At 51.9% G+C, this 15,453-nt stretch overlaps 2 protein-coding genes across 7 annotated transcripts; one reads left to right on the forward strand and one right to left on the reverse strand.

Annotated features, from left to right (window-relative positions):
* Positions 1 to 1,822: 1,822 nt before the first annotated feature.
* On the reverse strand, positions 1,823 to 8,769 carry BCL2L12 (BCL2 like 12). 3 transcript variants are annotated; one of them, XM_040252266.1, is made up of 7 exons: positions 8,663 to 8,769; positions 7,878 to 7,992; positions 7,521 to 7,663; positions 5,511 to 5,597; positions 5,333 to 5,424; positions 3,873 to 4,151; positions 1,823 to 2,037 (listed from the first exon to the last, which is right to left on the reverse strand). In XM_040252266.1, the coding sequence occupies exons 2-7, from the start codon at positions 7,982 to 7,984 to the stop codon at positions 1,987 to 1,989; spliced, it is 759 nt and encodes a 252-aa protein (XP_040108200.1). In that variant the 5' UTR covers positions 7,985 to 7,992; positions 8,663 to 8,769; the 3' UTR covers positions 1,823 to 1,986. The 3 variants fall into 3 exon arrangements, with proteins under 3 accessions (XP_040108200.1, XP_040108201.1, XP_040108202.1); XM_040252267.1 differs by having other exon boundaries at positions 8,542 to 8,667; XM_040252268.1 differs by lacking the exon at positions 3,873 to 4,151 and having other exon boundaries at positions 8,663 to 8,748.
* A 183-nt stretch (positions 8,770 to 8,952) lies between these two features.
* IRF3 (interferon regulatory factor 3) lies at positions 8,953 to 15,257 on the forward strand. 4 transcript variants are annotated; one of them, XM_040252259.1, is made up of 8 exons: positions 8,953 to 9,102; positions 9,899 to 10,071; positions 10,980 to 11,047; positions 11,335 to 11,455; positions 11,870 to 12,056; positions 12,161 to 12,541; positions 13,508 to 13,623; positions 14,283 to 15,257. In XM_040252259.1, exons 2-8 carry the CDS (start codon positions 9,907 to 9,909, stop codon positions 14,448 to 14,450), a joined length of 1,206 nt encoding a protein of 401 aa, XP_040108193.1. In that variant the 5' UTR covers positions 8,953 to 9,102; positions 9,899 to 9,906; the 3' UTR covers positions 14,451 to 15,257. The 4 variants fall into 4 exon arrangements, with proteins under 4 accessions (XP_040108193.1, XP_040108191.1, XP_040108192.1 ...); XM_040252257.1 differs by lacking the exon at positions 11,335 to 11,455 and adding an exon at positions 10,722 to 10,893 and having other exon boundaries at positions 8,984 to 9,381; positions 14,283 to 14,515; XM_040252258.1 differs by having other exon boundaries at positions 8,992 to 9,381; positions 14,283 to 14,515.
* Positions 15,258 to 15,453: the final 196 nt, after the last annotated feature.

Genomic DNA, 15,453 nt, shown 5'->3' on the forward strand with positions numbered 1-15,453 from the left:
AGGGGGGGAGTCTGGGCTGGAAGCAAAACTGGGGGAGTTGTCAAGTGTCAAATTCTGCATTCTCCAAGATGGCAGCCACATGGGACTACTGAGTAATGGCCCATGACAAGTCTCAGCTGAGATATGCTATGGCTGTAAAACGCACATCAGATTCTGAAGACTTCACGTAAAAAAAGAATCTGTAATACTTCATTTGTATTTTTAATATTGATTACATGTTGAAATGATTCTATTTTGGATAAATGGGGTAAATAAAAATTATGGTTAAAATTAATTTAACTTTTTTACTTCGCTTTCATGGGGCTACTATTATATTCTAAATAACACATATGGCTCATGTTATATTTCTATTGGCCAGTGCTGCATTAGGTCGCAGACCACGAAATGGACAAGATCACGGGGGAGTTTGTGTGATTAGAAAGGTGGTTAGAAGACCTGAGTCAAAATGAAGAGTCGGGTGTCTCTATGAGGCCGCAATGACTCTGCTAAAACAAGCGCTGGCAAGAGGCCCCCAGCCTCAGGTGAGACAAGCTGAGACCTTGATAGCAGCATAGTCACACCCGGAGCCAAGCGCCCGGCTAAGCTGCACCCATGCCCCTGACACACAGAAACTGCGATTAATAAATGCGTTATCATGAGCCGCTAAAGGCATATGATCTGTCACAGACCATAACTGATCCATCTCCAAATGTCATTCCTGCTCTACTTAGAAATCATGGTTATGAGACCCACTCTAGGTGTTTTTAATTAACGAGGAGGCATGTCTATTATTATACCACTAATTTTTATATTAATCTTGAAAGCTTTATTTCCGCACTCAATCCTTATTTGCGCTAGTTACATCCCACAAAGTCATTACAAACACTGAATTGGTGAACACCCTGTTCCACCCTGATCCCAGGGGAGATACAAGGTCAGGTTGCCACAAGTGTCTTGTCACAACACTTTCATCAACCCATCAAAATATAATCAGGTTTTCTGTGTATTTTCTGTTTGTAGACACATTAATGTATAGTGGGCCTATTCACATTGGTCTTGCAGCCAACAGTAACAAAAATGATCTACGACAAACTGCATTGAATTGTGGTTCATGGCAGCCTTCCTTCACTTAGGAATGCTGGCTAGGACCTTCTGGCTATGCTTTGGGGCCCTTTGGGACATCAGAATCACCACAAATAGCACAGAAACGTGAAAAACGTGGCACTGAATATAGACTGTGGAAAGGATGTTTGTACAGTGTGAAAGCTGCAACAAGAAGGCAGCCTTGCCTCGCCCGACCTGAGCTGAAAGGTGCCCACTGGGTCGGTCCGATCATTTACTGCTCTGAGCACGTGCACGCCTACCAGTGAGTGCAAAGGCACGTGAGTATTCGTTTGGGGACTACAGATAAATGTTCAAGAGTAGGTGAATTCGAAAATACGGAATCTGTGAATACGGAGGCTTGACTGTACTTGGCTTCCTTTGTAATCCTGTACTTTTCATTTTAGGCATTTACAGACATAATTCAGTGAAGGGGGTGATAGCCCTAAGAAGGTGACAACCTCTGGTAGACAGGTAAATGAGGAGAAACCAGCAAAAAAGGCTCAGAAGGAGCGGTGTGAAGAGAAAAATGAGAAGCGGATGGCGTTCTGGATGCCCCGTGAAGGAAGAGCACAGCTTTGTTCTGGAGATAGCTGTTCAGGTGACAGGAGTTTGTAGGTGCCCCAAATGAATATTTCCAAAAGGAATGAATTGGTTCTTTCCCCAGTTTATAAACTAGAGAGGTCCCTGAACCAAACCTCCTCTACTTAGTCCTTTAGTTTTTGAGAGAAAGAATACATAAGACTTGAAAAAGTTTTTAATGTGAAAACATTTTAAACAGATTTTTTTTTTTGGCAAAAAAATAGAGGGCAGGCACCACCCCACAGCCCTGAGTGGAATAGGAAGGCTTGGAAAGAGGGTGCAGGGACATGAGGTCTGATCTTACAGCAACTTCTGAGGGAGAGCTCAGTCCAAGGGTAAGTTCAAGTCCACAGGTGAAACTGCCAAGATGCCCTCCTGGAAGGGAAAAGTGGCGGATCCCCATGAGCGGAGAGGCGTCCTCTACTCACAGCGGTGTCCACACTGCCCCAGTGAGAGCAGAGATCAGGAAGGCAAGGAACCAGAGAGGGGAAGGGGACAGAGACCCAGAGAGAGGCAGACAGGGATGAGAGGTGAGGGATGGAGACCCCAAGAAAGGATCAGAGACCCAGGGTGGGTGGAAACGGTCCTGGGGGTGGGTGGGAGAGGCAGAGCCACACAGCTGGGGGAGAGAGACTGAAGGAAGGGGAACAGAGTCCTGGGGCTTTAACAATCAAGAGCCCTGACTTTGCATTAAAGTCCTAATTCCAATTCCCCACCCTGAATAAAGGACTTTCCCTCAGCATCCATAAAACTAGGATAATAATCGAATCCTATAAGGTGGTTGAGGGGTATAGATGGGATCATTCCACTAAAGGCCTTGCCTGAGTACCTGGCCAAGCTTGCCTGTTATCATTCCTTAAAGAATAAAACGTTCTTATGACTAAACCAGCTTCTGCACTGAGCTCTGGACCCTAATATCTACTGTTCCGTCATCATCTTGCATTGAGGTCTGAAGGGTCTCTCTCTCTCAATTGAACCACCTCTGATCACCTCTAACTCCTCCTCAAACCTGCCCCCCACCTTCCCCTCCATTCTGCTCTTCCCGGTCTCAGGGGACATGAGATGTAGCTCTGTAGCTGCTCAGGTCGGCATCTTCCGCATCATCTGCGACTCCTGTCTCCCATTCGGTCTCCCCATCCACTCCGTGAGCAAAATCTGTCAGGCCTATTTCCAAATTAAATCCAGAATTCTCCACTGCCCCGACCCTGGTCTGATACACCCTCATCTCCTCCCTGAACCAGCGCTGGCATCCCCCTGGGGCTCCCCATTTCCGCCCTTGCCCCCTACATTAGTCCCCATACGGCCGCCAGAGGGCGCCCGTGACCACCCAAGTCAGCTTGCATCCCTCCTCTACAAAGAGCCCTCCTACAACTCCTGGCTCACTCTGTGTGCAAGTTCTTCAGCATGATCACAAGGCCTAAAGACTTGCACGATCTGGCCGCCTCTCCTGCTTTCATCTCCCATCCTCTCCCCCTCACCCACCCTGCTCCAGCCCTACTGGCTGCCGTTCTGCTCCTCAAACACACCTAGCCAGCTTCTGCCAGTCCGTGAAGCAATGACAGCCTGGCAGTGATGAGGCCGGTATTTGAGATGGTGTCCACTGAGCAGCCAGAAATTGATGTTCAAGGAGACGGGGACAACAGCCAAAGGTCATTTAGTCCGTACACAGGAGCCCCATCCAGCTCTGAGCAAGCATGGTAAGGGGGGAGGGTGTGGGGGTCACTGCGACTTTAAATGAAGACTAGAGAAGGCCTCACTGGAGGTGATACCTGAGCAAATGGGCAGAGGAAGCAAGGAAGGGGGATACTGGGGAAAAGGCATTCCCGCAGGCAGCGCTGCACAGACAGTCATCCCACAAAGACCAAGTACCTACAAGGATGATTCCATTTTAATCCTCACAATAACCCTTTGAGGTAGCTATTAAGAGTTCTCCTGCCTTTACTGATGAGGAAATTTGTTTCTGACATAACTTTTTGTGTATACCAGAGTGGTTAAAGCTGCGTAGGGCATCTGCAGTTATCAAGACAGTGCCTGCTGTACAGTAGGTGCTCAATAAACACAGAACGGACAAACGGTGGAAGCGGGAGAACACCCGCGATGTCTGAAAGGAAGGTTAAGACCCCACCCCCGTCCCCCCACCCCACCCCAAATACACACACATACAACGACAATTAGGTAAAGAGAAGCCCAGAGAGGCTTTGGCGGCTCACCCAGCCCCCGTGGGCCTGGATCCAGGGCGCGAAGCTGTGCACATGCTCTACACTGAGTCCGGCCAACGTGCCCCCCAGCCCAGCCACGCGCCGACTCAGCTCCATGGCCAGGGCCAGGCGGGCCAGGGGTTCTGGCGAAGGTGGCGGAGGCCCAGGGCACGGTAATGCTTGGCTTGGGCGAGGGCTGATCTCTCTGCTAGAGAAGAGCTCCACTAGGCGGCTGAAGGAACTGGCAGAGAGGCGCGCCAGTTTGCGCTGCAAGGCTGGGTCTGCAGCCAGCTGTGGGACAGGGGAGGGGAAGAGCTAGGGTAAGTTAGCCCCAGTCACACCCTTGTAGCTAGCCAATAGGAAGCTCGGAGGCGTGGCTTCAAGCAAGTTCTAGGTGTAACTGGCACCCTAGGCCACGCCCCTATCCAGCACATCAGCCAATCACAAACTAGACTATAAGGTCTCAGCCAAGCTACTCCCAGAAAGATGGCGGAGAACTGGCAAAGCCAAGCCACGCCCCTGCCAAGGCCCCAACAGCCAATCAGGGCCAAGCCCTATACTAGCTGTGTTCTAGCTTGCTAATGGAAAAGGCAATGGCACCCCACTCCAGTACTCTTGCCTGGAAAATCCCATGGATGGAGGAGCCTGGAAGGCTGCAGTCCATGGGGTCGCTAAGAGTCGTACACGACTGAGCGACTTCACTTTCACTTTGCACTTTCATGCATTGGAGAAGTAAATGGCAACCCACTCCAGTGTTCTTACCTGCAGAATCCCAGGCACGGGGGAGCCTGCTGGGTTGCCGTCTATGGGGTGCACAGTCGAACACGACTGAAGTGACTTAGCAGCAGCTTGCTAATATTCTAGCGACACTTCTGTGGGCTTCCCAGAGACCCAGAGGCCAAGCCAGTGTCTACAGCAACCTTACCTTCTACCATGCAATGAATAAAACCGTACACTTTGCCCAAGCTCCTGACCCAACTAGATTCCAGGACAGAGCCACAAGCCACACTCCCTCTGGCAGTCCATTTCTCTTACATTCTAAGTCATAGCCCTATATAGTCAATCAGGTCTTCAGATTTTAGATAGCTGCCTTTGGGTTACAGTCCATTGGGTTGCAAAGAGTCAGACACGACTTAGCAACTAAACAGCATCAGCAGCTTCAAACCACACCTCCCACCCTTTCCCACACCATACATTCCCTTACTTCCTCACCTGGTCCCAATCTCTTTCTTAGAATGTGTTTCTGGTGGCCATAGTCCTTTGCCTATAAGCCACTCCCCTCTAGCGATCAATGAAAGGCAGTAATTTAAGGTACTGCCCTGGCTTACCCTTCACTCACTCTTTCACTGAAGCCTTGTCCCACTGTTCCCTGTCTGACCATCCAGTGAAAATGCAGATCCAGCTTCAGATCCCAGTGTGGAACCATGCTGCAATTCCTATCCTAGCTAAAGGGGGAACAGACCACCCATCACCTTCTGGTTGATGACTTCTGCCTCCTCTTCCAGCAATGCCACCAGTTTTCGCAGCAGGGCTTCCTTCTCTGTGGGTGCGGGACCCTGTAATTCTGGAGGCAGAAGAGAATTTGGCTGGGGGCAGAACCCCGGTGACCCTTCTACCTGCATCTTTGTCAAGCGTCCCTCTGCACCTCACCTGGACTAGGTGGGGACCTCAGTTGCTCTTGGACCAGCTGTTCCAGCCGCTGGGCCACCAGGGCATAGAAATCTGGGGTAGCAGGGCCTGGAATGAAAAGAGCCAATGATGGGTCTTTAGGAACTTTGGACCCAACATCGGGAACTTGGGTATTCTCTCCTCCCAGTCATCTTGCCAGGTAGCAATGATTTCTACTTCAGAGTGGGGTAAACTGAAGACCAATTAGAAAACCTGATTAAAAAACCCCTTGTACTCTTCCCCAAGCTGGACTTAAGAGTGTTTGGACCTTGAAGATTATCCTATCTAAGGAAGGCAAACACACGGCACACCCCAGGTTAATGACCCTTAGTATCCCATTCTATCCCTTGTTCTTTTCAGGCAACTCATCATAGAACTCTTCTCCCCAGCTATGAAATCCTCTTCAACAAAGCCCCTCCAGAAGCCATTACTAGTATATCCAGGCTCAGGTATGAGAAAAAACCTACCTATCACTCTTGATCAAGTCCAATTCCCACCCCTCTTCATTCCTACTTTGCTACTGGAGAAAAGGATTCATGTAACCAAAACGGCCAGGCAATTGTGACTGAAAATCAGGTCTCCTGCCTCCCTACTGGGGGTACAGTTCAGTTCAGTCCAGTCAGTCAGTTGTGTTCAACTCTTTGCGATACCATGGACTGCAGCACACCAGGCCTCCCTGTCCATCACCAACTCCCAGAGCTTGCTCAAACTCATGTCCATAGAGTCAGTGATGCCATCCAACCATCTCATCCTCTGTCATCCCCTTCTCCTCCCACCTTCAGTCTTTCCCAGCATCAGGGTCTTTTCAAATGAGTCAGTTCTTCGCATCAGGTGACCAAAGTATTGAAGCTTTAGCTTCATCATCAGTCCTTCCAAGGAAAATTCAGGACTGATTCCTTAAGGATTGACTGGTTTGACCTGCTTGCAGTCCAAGGGACTCTTCTCAAGAGTCTTCTCCAACACCACAGTTCAAAAACATCAGTTCTTCAGTGCTCAGCTTTCTTTATGGTCCAACTCTCACATCCATATATGACTACTGGAAAAACCATAGCTTTGACTAGATGGACCTTTGCTGGCAACGTAATGTCTCTGCTTTTTAATATGTGGCCTAGGTTGGTCACAGCATTTCTTCCAAGAAGCAAGCGTCTTTTTATTTCATGGCTGCAGTCACCATCTGCAGTGATTTTGGAGCCCAGAAAAATAAAGTCTGCACAGTTTCTATTGTTTCCCCATCTATTTGCCATGATCTTAGTTTTTCGAATGTTGAGTTTTAAGTCAGCTTTTTCAGTCTTCTCTTTCACTTTCGCTGAGAGGCTCTTTAGCTTCTCTTCACTTTCTGCCATAAGGGGTAGTGTCATCTGCACTTTTGACCTTACTGATATTTCTCCCAGTAATCATGATTCCAGTTTCATCCAGCTTGGCATTTCACCTGATGTACCCTGCATATAAATTAAATAAGCAAGGTGACAATATACAGCCTTGACATAATCCTTTCCCAATTTGGAACAAGTTTGTTGTTCCATGTCTGGTTCTAACTGTTGCTTCTTGACCTGCATACAGATTTCTCAGGAGGCAAGTAAGGTGGTCTGGTATTCCCATCTCTTTAAGAATTTTCCAGTTTGTTGTGATCTACACAGTCAAAGGTTTTAGCATAGTCAATGAAGTAGAAGTAGATTTTTTCTGGAATTCTCTTGCTTTTTCTATCATCCAATGGATGTTGGCAATTTGATCTCTGGTTCCTCTGCCTTTTCTAAATCCAGTACTGGGGGTACTGGTGGCTACAAAAGTTTAGGGGCAAGGAAGCACGTGTGGAAAGAGAGAGATAATAGAGAGGGACCAAAAGCTGTCCTAAAGCAGCTCACAGAACTGACAGATAGCAATCCAGTTGGGTGTCAGGGGGTGATCTTGAACTAGTTCCTTATCCTCTCTATGCTTTAAGAATCAAAGCTGCTGACCATGCCAGTTCTTGGATGATTGAAGGAAATCTCTTACCAGGCTCTGAACCATAGCAGGGCCGGAGTGGCAGGGAGCAAGGCCGAGGGGACTCAGGGGGAACGGTTCCTCGCCCCAGGGAGCAGGGAAGACATCTTCGAAGGCGGCTCAGGAAGTCTGTTGGCTCCTCCTGGGCAGGACTCCTGGGGAAGGGGACCTCAGAGAGTGATCCCAGAAGCTCTTCGCAAGCAGCCCCTTTGTCCTCCTACTGAGAGCCCTTCCCTGCAACCCCCAGGACAAGGAGTAGAATGAGATATAAAGAGGCGGGGAAGGAGACAGACTGAGTCCAGGAGCAAGAGTTGGAGAGGGGTCCATCCCAAATGCAGCTCCCTGAGGAAGGAGGGCAACTCCTCTTACCTGGGTGGGGTCGGAATGGGAGACCCCACAGCCTCACCCCGCCTAAGGAAGGCAGCTAGGACCCTCAGCATGTCCTCCCGGAGCCCCAGCTCTTCCGAGCCCGCCATGGGGGCACCTGTGAGAGAAGGAAATGGAGGATGGGCTCCAGGGTTCAAAGCGAAGTGAAGGCTGGGGCCCAAATTCCTAGTCCCCGAATGAGGAGGGAGCCAGGACTAATGAACCCCCAAAGAAGGAAGGGGCTCCCAGGTCTTTTACGGGAGTTTCGGGGTCTGGGGGCCCCTATCCTTGTCTCTAGAGAGAGAAGAGGAATGAGGACAAAGACACCTTGATCCTGAGAGAGGAGACGTCTGGGGATTCTGATTCTTGGGTCTAAGGGAGGAGGGGTCTGGGGCCGGAGTGCTTGAATTTTTGGAGAAGAGGGCTGGGGGTCTGAACTCCTGAGTCTCAGAGAGAAGGGTTAGGGTTGGGGCTGTGGCCTCAGACCCCTGAGGAAGGGGCCCTAGGGCTCCGACTTCTGGAACTGAAGGAAGATGCCAAGAGACTGAAATCCGTAGAGGATTAAGAACTACCAATCCCAGCAGGCGTCGCAGCAAACATTCCCCTCGGTCCGTTACTGGTTCGCCCCGCAGCCTGCTGGGAGGTGTAGTTCTACTCTCTGACTCACGCTAGAATTTGGGAGACTGAAGACGCTTGGATGTCGGAGGAGTAGGACTGAGTTGCCCGCTCCTGGATCCCGGCTCCCTCTTCTTTCCTCCTCTCCAAGCCCTCGCTGATGTCCCGCTCACCTGGTCCTGGGCCCCCGCCGCCGCCACCTCCTCCTCCTCTGAACTTGTATAAACTTTCCTTTCTTAGGACAACTTTCCCGCGCCTGCGCACTGGTTCGGGTTGGTGAGGGCCCAAACGCAAGAGGGGCGGAGCGCTGGGTCCCGCCTAATTTGCATGTGACTTTCCCAGCATGCCAATGGTCGGAAAACCTAAGAAAGGCAAGGGGTGGGAGGTGAACGGACGTCACGGCTCGCCGAGCCGCCTCTTTGGTTCTGGAGTCTGTCACCCAAACGACGATCAAGCCCTTTTTATTTCGAGAAATCGAGAGAAAAAGAAGCCCCACCTCTAAAGCTCAACTGACGGGAAGTGGGGGTGTGCAGCTGAGAGTTCGAGAGCTACCGGACCCCAAAGACACGTCTGGGCCCTGGCACCTACCTGCGCGCCCCGACCCAACACTTAGGTAACACGGAAAAACTGAGGACCTGGTGGCGTCCAGGAGTGAGGAAGCGGAGAAAGGAAGGGTGTGCATTGACAGTGGAGAAGGCGGGTTGTGTAATGTGGGGAAAGTGAAACAAGCAGGGAAAAAAGTGAAGCAATAGCAGGCGCCGAGGTCGGCGGTAAAACAAACAAAAAGAAACTCAGAAGGAGTAGCAAGGAGGAGGGGAGAGGAGGCATCTGTATTGGCGGATCTCGAGAGAGAAGGATCACTCTGCGAATGGGAGGCCGTCCACTCTAGAAAGTGAGGATAGGCTCTGGGGGAGGTTGTTTGGGAGAGACTGTGGATGGTCTCCGGTGGAAATGGGTGAAAGGATCATGGCGGCGGGGGGAACTGTGGAAGTGTCTCTTCACTGGGTAAGTGCGGGAGGTGGAGGTCTACAGGTCAGTCGCATCTACACCCAGTAACTAGGGGGAGGGCGCTACCTTGGAGGTGGAAGTATCTGCACTGGGTGATGTAGGTGGGAGGGAGAGGTATGCAATGGAAGAGAGGAGGTCTACACAGGCGGAATTGAGGGAAGTAGAGATGTCTACACATCAGAAGCTGGGGGAAAGAGGGGAGGGGTGTAAAATGCGCTTGGGAGGGAGTCCTCGCTGAATTTAGAGATCCTCCGTGGAGGATGGGAGGTCACCTGTACCCCAGGAAACTATAGGTTAGAGACCTGCGACGCGGCCCTTGAGACGGAGGTCTGGGTGCGGAACTCTCCGACTGGGCGGGCCTGGGAGGCCGCCTGTGCCCAGGAAGTATTCTCTGCGCGCAGGCCAGACCATGGGAACCCAAAAGCCTCGGATACTGCCCTGGCTGATATCTCAGCTGGACCGAGGGGAGTTGGAGGGCGTGGCCTGGCTGGGCGAGAGCCGCACGCGTTTCCGCATCCCTTGGAAGCACGGCTTGCGGCAGGATGCCCAGCAGGAGGATTTCGGCATCTTCCAGGTGTGTGCGAGCAGGGAGGGGCGGTCCCTGAGGGGGGGCGGGGCCGAGAAGGCGGGGCTAGCGCCCCTGGAGCTGCTCGCTATTTATGTTGGTTGGTGAAAGTGGGTGGAGTTAGAACTCGAAAGGGAGAAGCTGGTAGGATCCGCAGACTGGTGTGGGAGAGCAGTCAGGATCAGAGTTTCCTGGTTCTGGGAATAGAACCGGAAAAGGAAGGAAATGCATCCTGGGGGGTTCAGAGGCCCCTGGGGTGGGAATCTTGGTTGTAGGATTTCTGAGGGCCGGCTTGGAATATTAGAGGCGAGACTTGGCCCTGAAACTAAGGTTTCTTACCACCAACCTGGGATACACCGGTGGTGGTAAGCCGAGGTAAAGTACGAGGGGCCGAGGTTATCACAGAGTGTGTCCTCGGAGAAGTTGGTGGCAAACATTCACTGGGACCTGGAAGGCTGGCTTAGCAAGCAAAGGTTTTCGAAGGGCGGAGGTAGAGGGACTTGGGGCACAGAGAATCTGAGAATTTGGGGATGGAACCTTGACAAGTTAGAACGTGCCAGCGGAGAGGACGGTGTTAGGGCACAAGGAGACAGGGTTAAGACCCCTGGAGCAAGGTCTAAGTCATCTTCCCCACTATCTTGGCACCACTGGCCCCCTAGGCCTGGGCTGAAGCCAGTGGTGCCTATACTCCTGGGAAGGATAAGCCCGACCTGCCCACATGGAAGAGGAATTTCCGGTCTGCCCTGAACCGGAAGGAAGTGTTGCGTTTAGCGGAGGACCACAGCAAGGACTCCCAAGACCCGCACAAGATCTATGAGTTTGTGAACTCAGGTGTGCTGGAAGTGAGGCTTCCCTTAGAGGGATGGGATTTCGAGGGTCCCCAGGGCCGCCACTACACTCCCCACTTTTCTCCATAGGAGTCAGGGACATCCCTGAGCCAGACACCGCTCAAGACAATGGCAGACACAGTACCTCTGATACCCAGGTAAGAAGGCTCCCCAACCATGCTGCCTTCAGCCTCTACCCCATCTTCTGTGTCCTCACCAGCCTGTCCAGATGTCATCTTCTTCCCCTGGGACCGTCACCCCAGGCTCCATTCTGTCCCCTGCAGCCTGTCCCCAACCTGACCCAGGTCTGCCCCTGACCCTTCCCTGTTCACAGCCCTCCCATGGCTTTCCAGTGCCATCATCAAGAGAAACTTCAGAGCTTTCACCAGGCATTTAAGGCCCCAGTCCACCTTTCCAGAATTTGATAGCTTTCCTCCTTGTGCAGGGTTCTCTCAGCCTCTTGTGAGCTCAGAACCTCGCTATCCTTGATCATGCTGATGTCTGTGCCGGGGAAAGTCCTCTCTGAAATTCTACTGAGACTTCTCTGCCCAGGTCTTCTTAAAAAAGTATTTATCTGGCTGCACCAGGTCTTAACTGTGGCATGCAAACTCTTGGTTGCAGCATGTGGGATCTAGTTCCCTGACCAGGGATGGGACCCGGGCTGTCTGGGTTGGGAGCACGGAATCTTAGCCACTGGACCACCAGGGAAGGCCCTCTGCCCAGGTCTTGCCTGCACAGAGCCGGTTCCTCAGGCTGGAATTAGCTGCTCCCCTCGGGCCACTGTAGTGCCAAGCATACACTCAAGCTGTCTTTTACTGTGCTGGTGGCTGTGTCTCCCCCAGGCTGGAAGCCCCTTGAGGGCAAAGCTCAGGTCTGTCTCCTCTCTGGGTCTCCACATGGCCGAACACAAAAGCTTGGTCAGTGGGAAGTCTCCAGAAAAGGCCATGGAAACACCTGGATCTTTATTTTTTCCTGTCCAGGAAGACATTGTGCAGAAGTTACTGAGTGACATGGACTTGAGCCCAGAAGGAGGGCACTCGAATCTGACTATGGCCTCTGAGAACCCCCCTCAGCTCTTACTGAGCCCCGAATCAGACATCCCTGCTCTTTGCCCAAACTCAGGACTCTCTGAAAACCCCCTGAAGCAGCTATTGGCAAACGAGGAAGGTGAGTGCCAGCTGTGGGGCAGGAGGGGCCAGGACCCGAGTTGAGAACCCCCTTAGACCCGCTCATTTTCTGTCCCCCTTCACGTTATGGCTGCTGCTGCTCAGATTGGGAGTTCGAGGTGACTGCCTTCTACCGGGGCTGCCAAGTCTTCCAGCAGACTGTCTTCTGCCCTGGGGGCCTGCGGCTGGTGGGATCAGAAGCAGGGGACAGGATGCTGCCCGGGCAGCCAATACGACTGCCGGACCCCGCAGCGTCCCTGACAGACAAGAGCGTGACAGACTACGTGCAGCGTGTGCTGAGCTGCCTGGGCGGGGGGCTGGCCCTGTGGCGGGCTGGGCAGTGGCTCTATGCCCAGAGGCTGGGGCACTGCCACGTGTACTGGGCCATAGGCGAGGAGCTCCTCCCCAGCTGTGGCCACAAGCCTGACGGCGAAGTCCCGAAGGACAGGGAAGGAGGTGTGTTCAACCTGGGGCCCTTCATAACAGGTGAGTGAGGCAGGGCCTTCGCTCTGCTGTGGAAACAGGAGGCAACGGTGGTGAAAATCTCTGGGGTCAGGAGGTTGGAGATTGAATTCAGACCCTGCGGCTCTGCTTGTGCTTGAACCTGGGGAGGACGGACTGCTCTGAACCTGTGAAATCTGCAGACTGTCTCTTCCCTCTCCTTACCTGCCTGGAGCTGGCAGGAGGCTCAGGCCCAGCATACAGAAGCCGCTCAGGGAATTAGCTGCCAGAGTCGTTATCATATTACCAATTGTGGTAGAAAGACAGATGTAGGAGAAAGATATCCCCTAGAGGCTTGCCATCCGAATAGACCTTTGTGCAGTGATGCAGATAGCACTGTATTTGCACTGCCCAGCTTCGTATCCACTAGCTGCATGTGGATGCTGAGTATTTAGATGAGGTGAGTGAAAACGAGGAAGTGAATTTTAAGTTTTATTTGATTTTAATTAGATACAATTTTTTTTCTTTTCTTTTTTTTTTAAATTTTTTATTTTACTTTACAATTCTGTATTGGTTTTGCCATAATTAGATACAATTAAAACTTAAATAGCCATGGCTAATGGCTACATAGTGGACAGTGTGGCCTTAAGGGGTTAAAAAGCAGTCACCACCACCTATCTGGTACTCCAGAACCACTGAGCATCCTTGGGGAGGAGAACACCCCTCCTGGGCCTGTTTCCTCATATCCAAAGGCTGGGGCTCTGGGCAGGGTGGGGTTCACCTTCCAGCCCCATCTTGATGAGAGGGAGGGAGGAGGAACATTTAAGCTTGTGCATAAGTAGAGGGGCTTTCCCCAAATTAACAGCCCCTAGTCATGGTGGCAGAAGTATGCCGGGCTTTTGATCAGGAGAGAAGGTTAAGTTAAGGATGTTAATGAGGTTTTGGGGGAGAGGGGAGGGGCAGGTAGAAGGTCTTCTTCCCATCCCTAACTCTCTGTTCCTTGGCCCCCAGATCTGATCACCTTCACTGAAGGAAGCAGACGTTCACCACTCTATACCCTCTGGTTCTGTGTGGGGCAGTCATGGCCCCAGGACCAGCCATGGATCAAGAGGCTTGTGATGGTCAAGGTACTGCCAGCCCCAGGCTCCTGGAGCTGAGAGGTGGATTTTAAAAGGAAGGCTGCTTCCAGAAACTACAGCTACCATAGTTCTTCTGATAGTCTCTGCAACTACCAGTTCTTCCTCAGGGGCTTCTGGGTGTCCCTCCAATGGCCTTTCTCCCAGAACCAATTTTGAGTTCGCCCAACCATGTGGAAGTTGGTGGACTACAAATCCTAGCAGCCTGTGTGAGGTACTTCAGCTCCCAAGAGTCCTTCTGAGCACCAGCTGCTTCCCTAGCTTCTAGGAACCCCTTCAACAGCCTTAACCCTAGTTTTTGTGGCCTCCCTTGGTTGTGGGAGAAGGGGACAACAGAGGATGAGATGGTTGGATGGCATCACCAACTTGATGGACATGAGTTTGAGTAAGCTCTGGGAGTTGGTGATGGACAGGGAAGCCTGGCGTGCTGCAGTCCATGGGGTTGCAAAGAGACTGACACGGCTGACAGACTGAACTGAACTGAACTTGGGTGTGAATATAGGGGAAACTACAACTCCCAGCAGGCCTGGGCCTAATGGTTTATCCTGGGTTACCATGGGGGATGCTGGGACTTGAAGTCTATTCAACCCCATCCTGGGTAGTGGATGGTGTTGGGTGTCTCCTGACAATTTCTCCCCCATCTCTCACAGGTTGTCCCCATGTGCCTCAGGGTTCTTGTAGACATAGCACGGCAAGGGGGTGCCTCCTCCCTGGAGAACACTGTCGACCTGCACATTTCCAACAGCCAACCCCTCTCCCTCACCCCAGACCAGTACATGGCCTGCCTCCAGGACCTGGCCGAGGACATGGATTTCTAGGTTGCTGGGGAGGCCTGAGCCCGAGCCCTTCACCTCAACCAATAAACTGGTTCTGGCCACGGTCATCACTGTGTGTCTGGTGTTCAGTGTCCCTAGGCCAGCCCTGACCCAAGCACAGGGTTATTTCTCCTTAAGGCCCGTTTATCCACCCGTGCGAGCCACTCACATCCTAGGTGCTCACGGCCTAAGGGCCAGGCACTGTGCAGGGGGCAGCTGATACTTTACCTCTCTTCCCTGGGACCTAGTGAGTCACCCCTGTTTTAGAGACCAAGACACTGAGTCTTAGAGAGGAAGAAAGGTCACAAAATAGGAAAACAAGGCAGGTCAGAATCCAGGTCTCATTCTTAAAATGGCTGGTCTTTGAGGGTGGCCTTTGGGCTCAATTTGGAACGTCCATCTTGCCTATAAACAGTTCAAGCCAACGGCCAGAGGCAGAGACTCTGTCAAGAGCCTTGGGTGCCGCTCTCAACTCCTGCTGGGTGACCCCAGGCCAGTCCTTTCCCTTTCTGGGCCCGGGGCTCCCTCCGTGTGGGCCTGCAAGGGCCAGTTGTAAAGAAGTTCTGACCCACCCCCATGGGCTGGATGCCCCCACCTCACCTCATCATTCCTGGTTCTGGGTAACAGGGACTGATGGATGGGGGAGAACAGACACACGTGTACGTATGGCTGAGTCCCTCTGCTGCCCACTTGAAACTATCCCAACGTTGTTAATCGGCTATACTACAATACAAAATAAAAAGTTAAAAAAAAAAACACCTTTCCAAGATTCTATCAACCCATCTGACACAATTCTATTTACTTCTACTTTAAAAAAAAAAAAACGGGCTGACAGAGGCCTGACTTGCTGTGTGGCCCTTGCTGGGCTGCGCTTCAGTCTCCCTCCATCTCGGGGGAGTCAATTAGATCACCCCGGCTTCCCTGAGGCCTCAGGGAAGCCGGAGAAAGAATCCAACTGAATGGAGGACAAAGATCCAGTTTCTGGGGCAGTTCCAAGGCAGACAGA

Source organism: Oryx dammah, unplaced genomic scaffold (assembly GCF_014754425.2).
Source record: "Oryx dammah isolate SB20612 unplaced genomic scaffold, SCBI_Odam_1.1 HiC_scaffold_13, whole genome shotgun sequence".
NCBI lineage: Eukaryota > Metazoa > Chordata > Mammalia > Artiodactyla > Bovidae > Oryx > Oryx dammah.